Raw genomic sequence first — 19,111 nt, 5'->3', positions numbered from 1 at the left:
TGTTAAACCTAGGCCATAGTCCAAAATTCCCTATAAATCAAACCGAGATCTAGAAAAACAGTTCATTGGAAACAATGAGGCTTCTCATAATGGTCCATTTGACACAGCAATATTCCCCCTCGCCTGTCTGCCGTTTGTTTTTGTCTTTTTGCTCGATCATCATTGGCAGAGCTTTTGTAATGTCAGCCACAAAGGCTAACAAACTCTGGAAGGCCCTATGAGCGCGGCTTGCGTGGGATCAGGCCAGCAGGAGATTTGTGGGGGTCTATTTCGCAGCCGGCAGGGGCCGGGCAGTCTTTAGTCTAGCATGAGACAGCCAAGGGTGAGCACCCGAGTTTTCACACACTAAAGGTGCTAAAGGGGAGAACGCACTCCGGGGATAACACCAACCGAGACAGCGGGAGAGCGACAACCACCACCATGCACCAGACCAGTTACAAGCACGAGGTGCGCAAGGAGAAGTATGAACGCTCCGATGTCTTCGAGGAGCCCTATGGCCCTGACGCGTCGGCGGGCGCCTCGGCCATCCAGGGCTGGGAGAGCCTGCAAGAACTCAACAACCGTTTCGCCCGCTACATCAACCGGGCACGCGTGCTGGAGCAGCGCAATGCTGTGTTCCGGAAGCAGCTAGAGACGCTGCAGCGGATGGAGGAGGCTAGTGGGCTCGAGGAGGCCTTTACCGAACAGATCGGCCTGAACCAGCAGCGCATCCGCGAGCTCTCCGCTGACCGTGCCAAGCTTGAGCGAGAGCTGAAGGACTCATGCCGCATGCTGGACGAGTTCACCAACAAGTAAGTGATGTCCGTGAGTTTGAAGGTGTGCGTGCGTGTATTTGTGTGCGTGCGTTAGTAGGACTAGTGTGTTTTTTAAAACTGATGTGTGGGTCAGAGAGAAGGAAAGTGTGGATGGGCCACCGGCTGTGAGTAAGCAGTGCAGGGGTGAGGTGCCCTTCTCAAGACCAGATGCAGAGTAAACTGTTTGTATGCTGGTGAAGGCTTCGTTTTCCCCGATAATCTGACTGTGATACATTGTCCACCTGTTGAAAGTCTGTCTTCAATAAAGGGGTTTATTGACATGGAAATGGCAGGTGCTGTGAGTTCAGTCATGGTAAGTGTCATGGATTTTTACCTTCTAACGCCAAGACAGTACTAAGAGGAATGCTGCACAAGTGGTTGTGTGCTGAAAAAGATAACAAACATCCCTTTCAAGTGTTCTCAAGGGGAGTCAGGTTGAATAAGGAAAATGAATAGTTAATAAAAACGAAAAAAATTGTGTTTTATTGTCACACAGATAGGTGCAGTGAAATGTGTTGTTTTACAGACATTGTAAAGTCAGAAAAGCCCAATAGAGAAAAGTTGATCCTCTCAATGTGCTCAATACACAAACTCATGTAAATGACAGAGCAATACAAGGTAGTCCACACATAATTCTTGAATTTATGTTTTGTGACTGTTTTTGTACTCCAAAGATACAGAAATGAATGTGAGTATCAAGAACAGCTGCGGGGTACATTGGAACAACTCAACAAGGTATGTGTGTGAGTCCTATGACAATTTCCCCCATTTAATTTAATGTAAAAAAAACCGAAATGAAACTTAGTCCCGGACAAAAAATTATTTGATGGACATTCTCCATTGGGCTTGCTTTTTAGTCCAGGACTAAGCCTAATCTGTTTGCGGGAAACCGCCTACTATGTTAAACTGTAATACACATGCTAAACTGTCATGCTGCATTATTAGCGCCCTAACCATAAAACACAATTTATGAGCAAAGTTTTCTGCATAAGCACTTTGCATGAAAGGGGCTTTGCAATGTGGAACAACAGAAAATATGTAATATATAATCTGTCTGGTTAATAATCTACAAGCTTTGTCCAGAGTGGTAGAATCATAATTATGTTGTGTAACTGCAATCCTGATAGGACTTTGGGGCTGAGAGACAAAGCTTATGAGGTCAGGACAATACAGTGAGCTGATGGAACTGAATTAAAATGTCTTATCATATCGCTGTCTTTCTGGGTTAGTGATATCAGAGGCTTTAGACATAATGGAGGAATGTACTAGTGAAGAAAAGGCTTTGTGTGGTGTTCAGATGAATAATAACCGCAGTATAATACTGTGTGAGGCTTTATGAGGAGTGGATATCTACCTATCGACTTGCCTCTCTCTCTCTCGTCTCTTTTGCTCCCATCTTCTTCGCTTCTTTTAATTTTCTCTTCCCTCTTTTATTTTCCTCTCCTCTCCACTTGTCCTTTTCTCCTCTGCTCTCCTCTCCTAGGAGGCTGACTATGCCCTGTTGAGGAACCTGGAGTTTCAGATCCAGTCCCAGTTCCTTCAGGACGACATCAACTCCACCAAAGACAGACACAGGAAGGTAAGAGGTATACAACCTACACATCATCTGCAATCTATTACAAACTTATTCTGCCTTTTATATTGTACAATCATACAATTGGCCCTGGGGGAAGTATTTTAGGTCAGTGGAGTGTACTAATCATAAAAAAAAGACTTATTGCAAAGGAAACCGGTACAGTATTTGTGTGCCTTTCAACCTGCAGATGTAGGAACTTAAATTGACCAGTCTCGCAATAGGAGTAACATAATCCTGCAGCAAAAGGATTTGATTATGAAAAATATTTGTTTTCATAGGCTACAGTAGGCTACAGTAGGCTATTAGGTGTATCTAGTCCCCCCATTTGAAGGTGTCATAACTATTTGGACAAATTCACTTATAGTGTATTAAAGTAGTCAAAAGTGTAGTATTTGGTCCCATAATCCTAGCACGTAATGACTACATCAAGCTTGCGACTCTACAAACTTGTTGGATGCATTCGCAGTTAGATTTGGTTTGGGTTTTGGATTATGTTGTGCCAAATATAAAGGAATGGTAAATAGTGTATTGTGTAATTTTGGACTCACTTTTATTGTAAATAAGAATAGAATATGTTTCTGAACACTTCTACATTCATGTGGATGCTAACATGATTTCAGATAATCATGAATGAATTGTGAATAATGATGAGTGAGAAAGTTACAGAGGTACAAAGACCATTCTGCAAAACCATGCTAGCCTCTCACCATTACCAATAACAGGGGAGGTTAGCATTTTGGGGGGTTATGATATTTATCCCTCTGTGACTTTATCACAAAGTAAAAATCCAAAATGCTGGTGTATAGAGCCAAATTAAACATTTTAGCCTCCCTGTCAAAATATGTGACTAGTTTCAGGAAACTAGGGCATATTTCGCACGTCACAACTTCACAGGAGAGCCTTCTGGAACGTGAACTTTTATGTGCCTTAATAACAAACTTGTATGCTGTAAATACGAATAAAATATCTGTAAATACGAATAAAATTGTTACATGATGAGCCTAGTTGGTTTGGCCACGGAAAAAGTCAACTGAGACAATGAGCGGGCTGGACATTCCGAGAGATGAGTTCGGATTGGTCTGCCGTGTAGCAGGCTTCTGTCTATAACATGAGCTGTTACATGAGCTGTCAGTATGTGTAGGTAATCCTTTCCAACCCATCTTTTTTTAAAGATATCACATAGTAGAACTGCACAAGGGTTGCTCTCCACTTTCTGGAGGACCGAGTTTTGAAATCAGTGGAATTAGAGTATGATAGCTAAGGAGATGGAGGAAATTCTGGTGTTTGATTGCAAATATGCAGACAGAGTCAAAAAGAGAACACACAGAAGGCTGTTGTATAAAACACCTGTTTCCGGATTACATCTTCAAACTAAGGGCAACCATGGCATCCATGACAGAGAGGGAGAAGCGTCCATCAATTTATACGGGTAAGAGAGTCTAGCTAGCTACATTTTCAGATTTTACACGTTTCTAATTTTGTCAAAGTAATTTTAATTTAAAGTTAAAGTGCAGTGTTGGCTAGCTATCTAACGTTAGCTGGCTGGCTCGCTAGCTAACCTTAAGTGTATGATCTGTGTAGTAATATTATTTGTTTCTCAGAGCCATTTGCATTGCTAGTTGTAGCCTAATGTTAGCTAGGCTAGGGGTTAGGGTTTAAGATTAGGGTTAAGGTTAGGAGTTAGGTTAAAAGGTTAGGGGAAGGGTTAGCTAACATGCTAAGTAGATGCAAAGTAGCAAAAAAGTAGTAAGTAGTTACAAATTGGCTAAAGTTGTCCATGATGAGATTCAAACATGCAACCTTTGGGATGCTAGATGTTCGCCACCTCTCCACCCCGACCAACAACCTTACTTTTGTTTTTGCCTTAAGTAACCTTCTGTCATATGTAACCATACCAAACATAACATACTGTGTCATACTAATTTAAGTGTCGTGTTTACATTTACTATGTTATGTCTAGTCTATGAAACCAGGCTGGCATTTCAGGTAAACATTTTTACATTTGAATGTGGCAGTAGTAGGATCTACAGTAGTAGGATTTTTATTCTGACTGGTGCTTTAGCGTTTGAGACAGCAAGAGAGAATGAGAACTGGAGGTTTTCAGTGAATTTAGATAAATCACAAGGATTATTGGATTTTTCTGTGATCAAATTAAGATACCACATCTGTATATTTATATATATATATATATATATATATTTTTTTTTTAACATCCGTAATGCTTTGTTTACATCCGCCAGATGGACCGTACCAATCCAATCAATAAATACTGAAACTAAATCAATGACTAGTGAATTTAACAACCCACCTCAGTGCGTTGGTGTTTACCCGGCAAACACATTTTATTTGCTTAGGCAACATACTTAACGAGGCTATTAAATGTGTAATTGCACACATATTTACTCTTAAATTCTTCCTCAGGTTAGGCCTATACTGATGCAAGTCAGGCAGAACACATCAGAGAGTCAAACAATTAGACACATTTAAAGGCTGTAATGATGAGCCCAGTGGTCTACCAAACTCTTCACACCACTGCCCTCATTTACAGAGGCTACAGAGCTGCTGGTATTGGCTAGGTCATTAACAGCCCCTTGTAAACAGACAATATTGCAACTGCCTCTTTAGCCACATACTGTACCACATTTTGCTCAACCTTTTTCTAATGGAAGTACCTTGTTGAAGTAGGTTACAGATGTCGGATCTTAACTTGATCACTCGTTTGTCACAGATCATTTTCCTGATGCATCAGGAAATTCAAATGAGCCTTGTGATTCTCTGAAAATGAGCAGTTCTTGGGATCAGGACTTGCTTTCAGAATAAGATTCTCTCTCGCTCACTCAAACGCTAGGCCTAGGTCCTATTACTGCAACATTCAAATGTACAAACATTTATCTGAAATGCAGCCATACACATTAACAACCATTGTTTTATATAGCTTAATGACACAAGCTAGATATTGGTCTCCACTAGGCTACGACATACAAATGTCATGTGTAAATTAAGGTTACGATTGAACTGTCAACATTTAGTTCAATAGTGGCCTGGGGTGGTCTAGCGGTTAGGGCTGCTGCCTTCCACGCCCACATATAGGTCTACAGTGTCTGCGTGGGTTTGATTCCGGCCCATGCCCTTCTGACACAAATAACTGATCCTGTGTGGCTCAGTTGGTAGAGCATGGCGCTTGCAATGCCAACGGCTCAGACACTAGAGGAATGTGGCAGGGTCTACAGTCAATCACAGACTACAAAAAGAAAACCAGCCCCGTCGCGGACTCCGATGTCTTGCTCCCAGACAAATGAAACACCTTCTTCTCTCGCTTTGAGGACAATACAGTGCCACCAACACGGCCCGCTACCAAAACCTGCGGACTCTCCTTCACCGCAGCCAACGTGAGTAAAACATTTAAACGTGTTAACCCTCGCAAGGCTGCCTGCCCAGACGGCATCCCTAGCCGCATCCTCAGAGCATGCGCAGACCAGCTGGCTGGGACATATTCAATCAATAACTATCCCAGTCTGCTGTTCCCACATGCTTCAAGAGGGCCACCATTGTTCCTGTTCCCAAGAAAGCTAAGGTAACTGAGCTAAACGACTATCGCCACGTAGCACTCACTTCCGTCATCATGAAGTGCTTTGAGAGACTAGTCAAGGATCATATCACCTCCACCCTACCTGACACCCTAGACCCAGTCCAATTTGCTTAACACCCAAATAGGTCCACAGACGACGCAATCGTAATCACACTGCACACTGCCCTAACCCATCTCGACAAGAGGAATACCTATGTAAGAATGCTGTTCATCGACAACAGCTCAGCATTTAACACCATAGTACCCTTCAAACTCATCATTAAGCTCGAGACCCTGGGTCTCGACCCCGCCCTGTGCAACTAGGTCCTGGACTTTCTGACGTACCGCCCCCATGTGGTGAGGGTAGGAAACAACATCTCCACCCCGCTAATCCTCAACACTGTGGCCCCCAGTGAGGGTAGGAAACAACATCTCCACCCCGCTAATCCTCAACACTGGGGCCCCCAGTGAGGGTAGGAAACAACATCTCCACCCCGCTAATCCTCAACACTGGGGCCCCCAACACAAGGGTGCGTTCTCAGCCCTCTCCTGTACTCCCTGTTCAACCATGAATGCGTGGCCATGCACGCCTCCAACTCAATCATCAAGTTTGCAGACGACACTACAGTGGTAGGCTTGATTACCAACAACAGCGAGACGGCCTACAGGGAGGAGGTGAGGGCCCTCGGAGTGTGGTGTCAGGAAAACAACCTCACACTCAACGTTAACAAAACAAAGGAGAGGGAGCAGCAGAGGGAGCACCCCCCTATCCATATCGACGGGACAGTAGTGGAGAAGGTGGAAAGATTTAAGTTCCTCGGCGTACACATCATGGACAAACTGAAATGGTCCACCCACACAGACAGCGTGGTGAAGAAGGCGCAGCAGCGCCTCTTCAACCTCAGGAGGCTAAAGAAATTTGGCTTGTCACCAAAAACACTCACAAACCTTTACAGATGCACAATCGAAAGCATCCCGTCGGGCTGTATCACCACCTGGTACGGCAACTGCTCCGCCCACAACCGCAAGGCTCTCCAGAGGGTAGTGAGGTCTGCACAACGCATCACCGGGGGCAAACTACCTGCCCTCCAAGACACCTACACCACCCGATGTCACAGAAAGGCCAACAAAAATCATCAAGGACAACAACCACCCAAGCCACTGCCTGTTCACCCCGCTACCATCCAGAAGGCGAGGTCAGTACAGGTGCATCAAAGCTGGGACCGAGAGACTGTTAAACAGCCATCACTAACACATTGAGTGGCTGCTGCCAACATACTGACTCAAATCTCTAGCCACTTTAATAATAAAAAATTGGATGTAATAAATGTATCACTAATCACTTTAAACAATGCCACTTTATATAATGTTTACATACCCTACATTACTCATCTCATATGTATATACTGTACTCTATACCATCTACTGTATCTTGCCTATGCCGTTCGGCCATCGCTCATCCATATGTACATATTCTTCTTCATTCCTTTACACTTGTGTGAATAAGGTAGTTGTTGTGAAATTGTTAGATTACTTGTTAGATATCACTGCATGGTCAGAACTAGAAGCACAAGCATTTCACTACACTTGCATTAACATCTGCTAACCATGTGTATGTGACCAATAAAATGTGATTTGTTTTGGTTGTAGATTTGATTCCCACAGGGGACCAGTATGAAAATGTATGCACTCACTACTGTAAGTCGTCTGCTAAATTATGTTAATGTAAATCCCCCTGATTTACTAGAATTAGTTTCAGATTTCAAAAATGGTAGCTGGGAAGTAAGTTGCCTTGCACAAGCCTTAGCTTGGAACAGCTCATAGGAGCAGGAGCCTGTCTCCTGTTTCTGTAGTGTGAGGCAGCTTGATGTTGTACACCCCCTGGACAGGGAACGCTAGCCTATCACAGGGCCTTACCCCCAATCTATATTAGCTACTTAATGCTGAGTGGTTCCATGTTTACAGTCTTTGGTATTACTTGGCCAGGGATTGAACTCCCAACCATGGCCAGCCCTCCATCAGGCAGGATTAGGCGGCCACTTATGGCGGCAGATTGACGAGGGCGGCATTTTCTGAGCTAAACTGACCAAGACGCACCTCCAACAAGTACAAATAAAGCCTTACAAAATTCTGTTCAAAAACAATTTCAATTTCTCTCATCCAGTGGCATATGGGCTTTTTAGGTGAGCATTGATGCTAACCTGTGATAAGCAGTGCCCACTTTATCAAAGGCAGGGGCAAAAATATTTTGCTTATCCATTCCCAGCGTGCCTCTCCAGTGTGCTGTTCTAGAGACGTAGCGCTGCGGCGTCCACCAACGTTCTGTCAGAAATATAATCTAACATACAGTACCAGTCAAAAGTTTGGATACACCTACTCATTCCAGGGTTTGTCTTTAGTTTTACTATTTTCTACATTGTTGAAACTATGAAATAAAACATATGGAATCATCTAATAACAAAAAAGTGTTAAACAAATCAAAATATGATTCATATTTTAGATTCTTCAAAGTAGCAACCATTTGCCTTGATGACAGCTTTGCACACTCTTGGCATTCTCTCAACCAGCTTCACCTGGAATGTTTTTACAACAGTCTTGAAGGAGTTCACACACTTGTTGGCTGCTTTTCCTTCACTCTGCGGTCCAACTCATCCCAAACCTATCTCAATTGGGTTTAGGTCGGGTGATTGTGGAGGCCAGATCATCTGATGCAGCTCTCCATCACTCTCCTTCTTGGTCAAATAGCCCTTAAACAGCCTGGAGGTGTGTTAGGTCATTGTCCTGTTGAAAAACAAATTATAGTCCGCTAAGTGCAAACTACATAGGATGGCGTATCGCTGCAGAATGCTGTAAGCATGAGCCGACGTCTTGGATGTTTTTTGGGGCCGTTTAACAAATGGTAGGCTTACCACATTGATGGGCATTCATAAAATGCAATTTCAGGCAACCCTGTAGGGTACAGCTCAGTAAGCACGTACCGACGCCAATGCCTTTTGGACGTCTTTTTTTGGTGCAGTCTTGACAGGCCTTGATTTCCACATCCACAGACATTGGTTTTTGATGCGGACCAAATCTGAACCAATCATAGATGTGTATGTTTGGTTCAGATTTTGTCAGGTCTGGACCAACCTTGATTTTGCCCAAACATAGATGTCTATAAATTACTTATTTTCAACTTTCATTCAGAACCCAAAATTTGCCTGATTTCAACATCAGGAAAATACGTACAATACACTATTCGAGTATAGTAGGGGTGACTTTTTTTGGTCTCACCTAGGGCGGCAGAATGGCAAGGACCGGCCCTGCTCCTAACTTTTCAATATCAGGGCGGACTCTAACCACATGGCCACTGAGTTGGTTATGGATATTGTGTACTGTACAGACCCTGGATTCCAAATACACAGTGCACACATAATACTGAGGAAAATAAAGGGATGACATACAGGGTGGGTATATTTCATAAAGTTAGGATTAGAGTACATAGACGTTGTGTACTGTACTCTAATCCCAAATATATTAAATACACCCACCCTGTATGACAGTTCCCTTTATTTTTTATAGTCCAGGATCTAATATTGTCTTGGAGAACGTCTTAAATGCAATGTTTGTGTTTTAAAGGCAACGTTTATTTTTCATTTGATACAGCAGCAGTATGTATACAAGATCATTTCAAGTAAAATATAATGTCAAATTAATCCCCTCTCCCCCCCTCATCTCCTTTATCCCCCTCCCGCCCCCTCCCTGTAGAACCTGGCAGAGATCCAGACCTACGTGAACATCCTGCACCAGATCAACCAGACAATAATCCTGGGGCCCAACGTGGCCGTGGGCATCTCTGAGGTAAGGTCACCAGGCATCTTTCTGTGTCCAGGGGAACCAGCTGAGTCAGACCAGGGGTGTCAGACCAGATAAAAATAGAGCCGTAAGGACCACCAGTGGAATCAGCTATGTGAGCTGAACTTTGTGTCTTTGACTGGAAAATGTGTTGTGATTTGTTCCAATGTGTTAACGTGTACTGACATTTCAGTGATGTCTGACTGCCTTTTATAATAAGCTTCTGTTTATTATTATGACAGTTAATCCCAGCTCTGTGTGTCATGTTGTCCCTTTATAGAAAGTATGTTGATGCTGTCAGTCTGTAAGCTGTTTGCTTGTCTGTCTATGAAGTTGCAAGTAAAGCACTGTAATCTAATGTACACCGAGTATACAAAACATGCTCTTTCCATGACAGACTGACCAGGTGAATCTAGGTGAAAGCTATGATCCCTTATTGATGTCACTTGTTAAATCCACTTCAATCAGTGTAGATGAAGGGGAGGAGACAGCTTAAAGATGTATTTTTAAGCCTAGAGACAATTGCAACTCAATTCTAGTTGAGTTGTTGTTCAATTCTACTTGTTCAGTGTGTATTATAACTGGTCTGTGGTCCCTTTGTGTGATCTCTATGTGTTATAACTGGCCTGTGGTCCCTTTGTGTGATCTCTATGTGTTATAACTGGCCTGTGGTCCCTTTGTGTGATCTCTATGTGTTATAACTGGCCTGTGGTCCCTTTGTGTGATCTCTATGTGTTATAACTGGCCTGTGGTCCCTTTGTGTGATCTCTATGTGCTATAACTGGCCTGTGGTCCTTTTGTGTGATCGCTATGTGTTATAACTGGCCTGTCTTGTCTCTGTGTGATCATTGTGTATTATAACTGTTTCTGTGTGAAGGAGCAAGACAAGCAGCTGGCCCAGAGGAGAGTTCCAGCCCTGCAAAGCCAGCTGGAGGAGTACAAGAGCGCCCTCTGCCAGCTCCAGGCACAGAAGCTGCATCTGCAGACCGAGGTAGGTTCCTGTCTCCATTACTGTGATAACTTAGCAAACATCTCACGCTCAAGTGTTTGAAAGTGTCACATTCCAAATCAACCCCTAGGCCCTACTCCCTATGCATATTAGTGAGGAAGGGAGATGAGGTAGCCACTTGACTTGAGGTAGACAATTTACATGTACCCATGGAGGACAGTACATAAATTGGTTGTAGTTGCACAGGGGCACCAGTAGGTGCCAGTCATCACCTTTAGATTAGTGAGTAAAGATGATACAAGCAACAGAGAAGCAGGAAAATACAGGTCTCTCTCTTAGAAAAAATACTAGTAAAAACTAAAAGACATAGGACAAATAAACAACTCTCAATGTCTACCTCAAACTGATCCAAATGTCCATGTGTATTTTCTCCAAAAGTTGTGAATCTATTGAATAATTTCTTAAATGAGCATCCCTTCATTTTAGTTTTGTTTTGTCCCTACCTCTGCTTTCTTCCCAAATGATGCTTTTCACTTTGTTCATTTTCTGTAGCCTGTACCTCATGACTGTTTGTGTTTCCTAGCAAAACGTTTTCAAATGGCATTCTATAACTCAGACTTTTTTAAATTGTGTGACTATAATTGCAAGAAATCTGAATATCTGAATGAAATAATTATCATTTATTTCTCTAAAAACTCTAAAAGCTCAATTTTCAATCGGAGACAGGTTGCCATGAAGGTTGAATACGTATGTGGGTTGAACACCTGTGTAGTACTACAGTTGTCACCACAACATCGTCAGAGAGTACAGTAGTCATGATGTTCTGATTTATTCTGTCTTTTTATAGTCAGACAGCTGGCATGTTAGCATAGTTCGATGACTAAGCAGGAATGACAACGATCGCTTAAATAATCAGATGGGCAAAAAATTAAGTTGAACTTTTCTATATGACATCTATTCTTGATGGTTTTTGGTTTTTTATATTCTGTTTTTGTAATTTTTTATAAGCAGTGTACAGTAGCATACCATATGATAAAATGTTTCCCACATCTATATTGAAATGATAATCCGATTTATCTCTCTCTCTGTGTCAGACGTCAGTGTTGGAGAATTCCATCAAGAGCACCCAGGAGAGCTATGACGATGAGATCCAGCTGTACAACGAGCAAATTGAGTCTCTGAGAAAGGACATTGAGGAGGCCGAGAGGTCCCTGGAGAAATACACCAACGAGTGCCGCCACCTGGCCATGTACCAGATCTCCCTGGAGAATGAGCTGGAGAGGTACAAGAGGATCATTGAGAATGAGGACAACAGGTAATTACTAACCACAACACACAGTGACCAGTGTCCTGCTACTGGATATAGGAAGCACTTCAATGTGTTGACTCTGCGAAATCTTGTAGTAGAATATTTCAGTCACATGGTGGCAGTGTTGGATATTATATTTGTGTGTTTTCCACCTCAGATTTGTTCAATCATGGTTGAATATCTCTTCAGGAGGGTTATTTATTTTTTATGTAATATTTAATCCCCTTTAATATGGCCTAATCTTTTTTTGTTTACTTTATCAATACATATTTTCTTTACAGCCTCACAATACAAAAATGGGAAAGTAATTAGAAAAAGGACAAAGGAATTTACCTCTTAGAATTACTAATATAATGTTTAGTACTAACACATACAAATACACTATCACATGCTGCTTCTGTGGTGGTGACCTAACTGATGTTTCTTCCTCATTCTCTTCCACAGGTTGAATTCAGCGATAATTGGGACTCCCATTACCTTGTTCACCACCAATTACCGCTTTACCCATACACCCACCGTGTCGAGCAGGGGCAGAGGTGAGGACATGCCACAGCTTCTTCACACTGATAGTCTCCATACATACAGAGCAGACACGTAACAACCCATCGTCATCATAGGCTATAACCACACTAGCTAGAGCCCTAATGAATACAGCTACACAGTGATGTGATTCCCACCCACTTAAAACAACAAACAATGGATCCTCCTGAGGTCTATACATGGATAATGGTGATCATGGTTAGGATGATCCAGGTTCCGCAGGAGTCCTCTCCTCCTTCGATAATGTGTTTTGAATTTTTAAAGTGTGTTTTGTCTTATATAAAGGTTCTATTCATGATCCAGGTTAGGATGATCCAGGTCCCGCGGAAGTCCTTTCCCCTTTCAATAATATTTTTAGAATGTTTAAAGAGTGTTTTGTCTCATATAAGATGTTTATTTTGTTTATCTGCCAGACATCACCCAAGCCATCCAGGACATCAGCAGTGTCAAGCCTCGCCAGAAGAACCTGGCTAAGAAGGTCATGAAGAAGAAGGAGATCAGTCCCAAAGACGTGATGGACAGTGGCCAGGACGAAAGAGTCAGTGGAGCTGAACACATGGAGGATGAGAAGCAAGGGATGGCGGCGGAGGAGGACGAGGTGAATAGGGAGAAGCAGAGTTTGCTGTACACGGGTGTGTCCCCACAGGACGTCCCAGACGGAGCTCAGATCAGCAAGGCCTTTGACACGCTCTGTAACATCGTCAGAGACCGCATGAGGAAGTACAAGAAGCCAGAGCCAATCGCTGACTTCTACACTAAGGGGCGCTATGTGCTGGTGACGGGAGACGGCAGCTACCCCCACCCCCATTTCTACACCTCCAGCCCCTCCGCTGGACACGTCTTTGTCACCATCTGTGACGGCATGGTCTCCCCTTATGACCCCTTCAGCCCATACACCCCCCCCCCCCCTGACCCCCCTCATCCACAGCCCATGCCACCCCCTTGCCCCTGTATCCCCACCCCACCTTCCGACGGAGAGGGTGGCAAGGGTGACGATAAGGGCGGAAAAGGTGGTGGGAAGGGGAAATCTAGGGACGTAGATCCTACTCCCCCCCCACAGCCCAACCCTGTCCCAGCTCCAGGTCCGGACCCCAAAGACCCCAAATTCCCCAGCAATCCCTCCGGACCCAAGGGGGGTAAAGATGACAGTCATCGCAGGGGCCTTCCTCCCATGCCCTCCCCCCGTGGCGCTAGCAGCATGCCCCTGACTCCATGAGCTATGAGAAGGTGGAGATGGTGGAGTCAGTGGAAAAGTTCTCCAAAGACCGCAAGACCAAGGGCTATGAGGAGACGGCCATGGTGGTGGAGACCATGATTGAGAAGACAAGCAAGAAGAAGCACTGAGTCTGAGGAGACTGACCTTGACCAAAAGAGCTGGACAGGCTCCTCACAAGTTCCACCTCACCTTATGCCAGCAAGAACAAACAATGAGACCAATATGAAACTCTGCTAAAGACATTCTAAAAACACTGTTCAACCGTGAATGAGACCAACTGCGAAGAGCCAGTCCTCACATAGGAAACTGCTAAAGACTCCTTCCACATTGCTGATACTGCTCCTCCATCCACTCACGCTCTCTGGCTTTGTGTTCAGCAAGAGTTAGCTGGTTCCATAATGCTGCTGTTGTTGTTTCTACCTACGCCAATACCTTATGCCTTTACTGTCTGAAAACTCAAAGTACCAACATCGAAACAACAGCACAAGCCCCCTCGTCCCCCCCCCCAAAAAAAATAAAGTGAATAAAAACATGACTTTGATGTGTGAAAAAATGGATTACATGCTACTGCCCTCATGGATGTTTGCCACCCTTCCAAATCAAACCTTGCCCCAAACCTCCACCCAAGACTTAATTTGTGCAATTGGATGCCATTGACCGCCCTCAACACAGTCTTGCTGTGTATAAAACTGCTTTAATAATAAAAAAATGATCAAGTTTCAAAAGCACAAAGCTCTACTGTCTTTGTGTTTTAATGTTAAGACCGCTGTTATGACACACTGTTGCTTTACAAACAAACGCCCCCAGTCCTTCTCATCATCTCATGTAATTACAAAAAAGATTAAACGATTCATATTATATTCTTTGAATAATAACAGCTGATGTTTCATATTTGTACTTTCTATGTACTGTATACAGTTTAAGCGCTCTTTACCTACTTTATAAAGATGATTGAAGGGTAGAGGCGATGGATGCCTCGTTTTTATCTGATCACCCTGTTTGACTTAGATACTAGAGGAATATTAATTGCAACAAAGTGAGGACGCTACACTAAGTAAACTAGTGTGATACTAGAGGAATATTAATTGCACCAAAGTGAGGACACCTAAGTAAACTAGTGTGATACTAGAGGAATATTAATTGCAACAAAGTGAGGACACTACACTAGTAAAACTATTAATTGCAAAAGTGAGACGCACACTTACTATGTATACTAGAGGAATATTAATTGCACCAAAGTGAGGACACTACACTAAGTAAGCTAGTGTAGTGTTTAGTAAACATCGGGAGTCACCCAGCCCTGAGTGAAAGGTGTTACATTGAACTCTGCAGCTACTGAAGGAAAGACATAAATGTTTAATTGAGGTGATCTGGAGGAGCAGACAGCGACCTCTGAACTCTGCATAATCCACTCTCCCTTAGAGGGTCAGACAAGAGAGAGAAAAAGAGAACGAGAGAGAGCATGTGTGTGTGTGTGTGTGTGTGCGTGTGACAGAGAAACAAAAGTAAGACAAAAAGGGGAGAGAAACAGAAGCTAATAGTGTTTTATACTATATAGTCTCTTTACACAGTGTGTGATCTAAATGTCCCTGTGCTTTGTGCTCTCAAGTTAACAGATAAGGGCTTCCCATTACCGCATAGGCTTCAGTTGACTGGCAATGACCATTGTAAGGCAAAATGACTTACCTTAAAAAGTGGAATTGGAATACAGAGGCACGTGCGCAGGTTCTGACCTCTATCTCTCTGCTGGTCTTATTTCTCATCCTTATTCAAATTACAAAAGAGACTGAAGACATGTCTGCTACCTGAATGTGCATTGCCGAGTGAGGCAAATCACTCAAGTGCTTTAACAAACAGCTGAATAGATTTATTATAGTATACTTTTTTTAGGTGCACAGGCGTCAAAATTAATCACACGTTCCTTGTCTTGTTTATATAGAAACAGTTGCTTGTCACAAAAATATAAACAGAAAGAAGTATCACTGCTCTGATTGCAAGATATTCAACTTTAAGAATGACACAGAAAATCGTTTACAGTCACAAACTGTACAACAGTTGTTTTACCAGAGATGGAGGGGCGGGTAAAAGCAAGAACACCATATAGTGAATATAGTCTGTTTATATACATTTTAGTAAAGTGTAAAAAACATAGACAGAAAGCAAGATGGGATCTTTTAGTTTTCTCTATAGAATAGATTATTTGAAGGTTACACTTTTATCATAATCGGATTACAAGAAACATCTATCGAAAGTGGAGGGCTAATATAAACACAGAAAAACAAAAAGCAGAGAAAAGGGTGGGAGGGGAGAGAAGGAGAGAAAGACAATGAGAGAGAGGAGAGAAAGGGAGGGAGGAGAGAAAGTGTGAGAGAGGGCAAGAGAGGGGGAGAGGAGAGAAAGTTATTTGGTGAGAGAAAGGGAAAGTGAGAGAAAGATATGAGAGAGGGGGAGTGAGAGAAAGATAGGAGAGATGAGAGAGGGGGAGTGAGAGAAAGAAATAGAGAGAGAGAGAGTGGCCCGGCATGCTGACCTGACCAGACGGTGTTTAGTTAGCTACGTCAGCTAGTTTTTACTCAGCAGGCTCTTCAGGCTCCTTTCCACCGCCTCGTCCAGCTCTTCCTCCAACTCCTCCTTTTTGGACATGGCTAATTTGGACTGGTAGTCACGCACTATCTGGTCTATGTAAGGTGCACTTTGTGTTCCGTGCAGCATGAGGGTCCACTCCTTCAGGACCCCCCTCTGTGGCTCGTTTCCCTGGAAGCCCACCTCCAGGACCCAGGTCCCGCGGGGGTCCTCTCCCCAGGTTTGGGTAGTCATGAAGGGCCACTTGTCGAAGCCAACCTTGGCATCGTCGTCCCGGGGCCGGCGGCTTAGTAGGATGGACTTGGTGCCCATGGGGGAGGTCATGTTGATGTTGAGGTCCCCACGGCGACTGCCATTGACAGTGATCACGGCCTGAACATGCTCCAGGTAGCGGACAAAGTTGTCCTTCCCCTGGCAGGAGTCAGTGGAGATGGCCAGGATCAGTTTGTCACCCGACTGGATCTTACTGCAGGGAGAGAGGGTTGGGGGGAGAGAGGAGAGAGAAGAATTAGGAAGGTGAAGGCAGAAGAAGAGTCAAGAGAGACCCAAAGGGAAATAAGAAAGTGATAAAAGTAGGACAACGATAAGGGGCAACAGAAAGAGAGATGGAAAGAGGGATTAACAAGACTTGTGAAAGGGAGACAGAAGACGAAAGTTCGGAAAGGGAGGGTCAGAGAATGAGAGAAACAGGGAAATGGAGAAAGGAAAAACAGGACAGAAAGAAATAGACAGGAAGATGGAGGTAGCAAAGAAAGAGGCTAATATAAAGCTGTATTAAGGAAGAGAGAGGAGAAAGAGAGAAAAATAGTAACATTATCAGTATTCTGGTCAGCTCCTTGAGAAAGCTGGTGTCCCTGTATCTAATTCAATCTGAGATTTAGCCTGCGGGTGCAGAGTATTTACCATAGCCCAGTCTGTCTAGTTCTGTCTACGCCTCCGCCCTCAAATATCCTGCTATTACCTGACCTACTTAGCATGGACCCAGTAGACCCTGATAGAGCACTGGTGGTGCCTCAAATCCTGCTCCCGCACGGCAACACAACAATGACAGAAACAACGCTTTCTTTGCCATTAAATTATTAGAATAAACCGAAGCGTGCAGGCTTTTTGGTTAGACTTAGACTAATATCTTACCATCCTGTTACCACTATCTTAGCTGGCCATCTTTATTAGAGATTGAGATTCACTTGATCTTTATTAGAGATTGAGATTCACTTGATACATAAAAATAAAGCATTTTAATGTAATTTTGATGTAATTGTATGAACTTAAATACTATAGTTAGTACCTGAAATAACTTGTGCATTTCAAAATGCTTTGAGGATGTTGTCTCAAGGACACATCACTGTTTGTGCCCAAGGCAATACCATCGACAACACCATTACCCTTGCCCAGAGAGACCGGCTGAAAAATACACCTAATATTCTAGCCCTTTTTGAATAAGCAAGAACTGTTATGAAAATGTTAATGACTAGTGTTGAATAATGAATGGAGGAGAATGAGAAAGTGTGTAGCACAGTAGAACTCCATTGAGACGCCCTGAGGCCAGCCACAGGCACTAGGACCACCATAGAAAGAACAATACTATGACATAGCCTGTCTCCTATTGCCTACCATGTAGTTCTAACAGATATTAATAAATGGATGGATAAACAATCTAGGTCCTTTTAAGAAATCTGCCAGTCATCTTCATGATATGTAATTCAGAATAATTTGTCATGTCATGAAAGCTCATGCCATTTATTCTTTCTATGCTATGTAATGTTTAGGATTAAAAAAATACTTCTGATTTATTTTCCTTTCAAATATTGAACTTGCATCCTACTTAATGTTTTTCAAAATGGACTTAGATTATTAAACAAGAAAAGGACAGAATAACATTTACATAAACTAAATGTCACTCTTTTCAACAGTTTTTTTCTCCATCTTGCCCAAAGCAACAGGCTCTACTACACAATCACTCCCACAGCATTTCACTGTTCATCCCTCCAGGATAACAAGGGCCTACAGTAGCTAGCAAGCTAGCCAACGTTAGCTTGGGTGCTTGACTGCCGTTGTAAGGCCAGAACGCTCAAATCAACCCTACTCCTCGGCCCAAATGTCCATTGTGCGCTCCGAGAGCGAAACGGTCTGAATTTACAAACTGACAACACTGAATTTATGAGTGCGCCATATTTCTATTCCATCCTAACGGAAACCCAGAGGGTTTTTCATTTTTTATGGAATAGAAACACCATAATATTAATCAAATTGTAAGTAAGTACCAGTCAAAAGTTTGGACACACCTACTCATTCCAGGATTTTTCTATATTTTTACTATTTTCTACATTGTAGAATAATAGTGAAGACATCACAACTATGAAATAACACTGGTCTCCCGCGTGCCCCGCATTCTGTAGTACAGACATGGCCTGCTCTCCCTTATGTAAGGAATTAGCTACTTTCCCATGTTTACCACAGTATGTATTGTAGACTGCACAATAGCCTAATAAACAAATAAGCACATTTTGTTAATAAAATAATTATTAAAAAAATACTCTTTCAAAATACAGATGTTGATTTAGTTATGGATCCATAACAAATTACTATAGGAATAAATATCACTGATTTAAAGAAATATTGGAACAAAGTTGTCTAATGAAAGAAAACTATTTAGAATCCTAACAATTTAGAATCCAATTTAGAAGCCTACTCCCGACCTTCACATTGTACAGTGCCATATTTTCCATTCCATCCTAACAG

At 42.9% G+C, this 19,111-nt stretch overlaps 2 protein-coding genes across 2 annotated transcripts in view; one reads left to right on the top strand and one right to left on the bottom strand.

The window, feature by feature from the left end:
* Positions 1-201: 201 nt before the first annotated feature.
* On the top strand, positions 202-14,514 carry LOC106576999 (filensin). The gene is made up of 8 exons (XM_014154628.2): positions 202-791; positions 1,469-1,529; positions 2,278-2,373; positions 9,686-9,778; positions 10,650-10,763; positions 11,816-12,036; positions 12,475-12,566; positions 12,984-14,514. The coding sequence occupies exons 1-8, from the start codon at positions 421-423 to the stop codon at positions 13,784-13,786; spliced, it is 1,851 nt and encodes a 616-aa protein (XP_014010103.2). The 5' UTR covers positions 202-420; the 3' UTR covers positions 13,787-14,514.
* A 1,117-nt stretch (positions 14,515-15,631) lies between these two features.
* The window catches only part of pcsk2 (proprotein convertase subtilisin/kexin type 2), an 84,153-nt gene continuing 80,673 nt past the window's right edge, over positions 15,632-19,111 (bottom strand). Inside the window, exon 12 of the mRNA XM_014154627.2 lies at positions 15,632-16,835. Coding sequence (XP_014010102.1) covers positions 16,349-16,835 — 487 coding nt within the window. The 3' untranslated portion in view covers positions 15,632-16,348. The remainder of the gene's footprint in view (positions 16,836-19,111) is intronic.

Source organism: Salmo salar, chromosome ssa18 (genome assembly GCF_905237065.1).
Source record: "Salmo salar chromosome ssa18, Ssal_v3.1, whole genome shotgun sequence".
Classification (NCBI taxonomy): Eukaryota; Metazoa; Chordata; class Actinopteri; order Salmoniformes; family Salmonidae; genus Salmo; species Salmo salar.
Note: the sequence above shows the minus strand (reverse complement) of the source record. Positions and strands in the feature narration are given on the sequence as shown.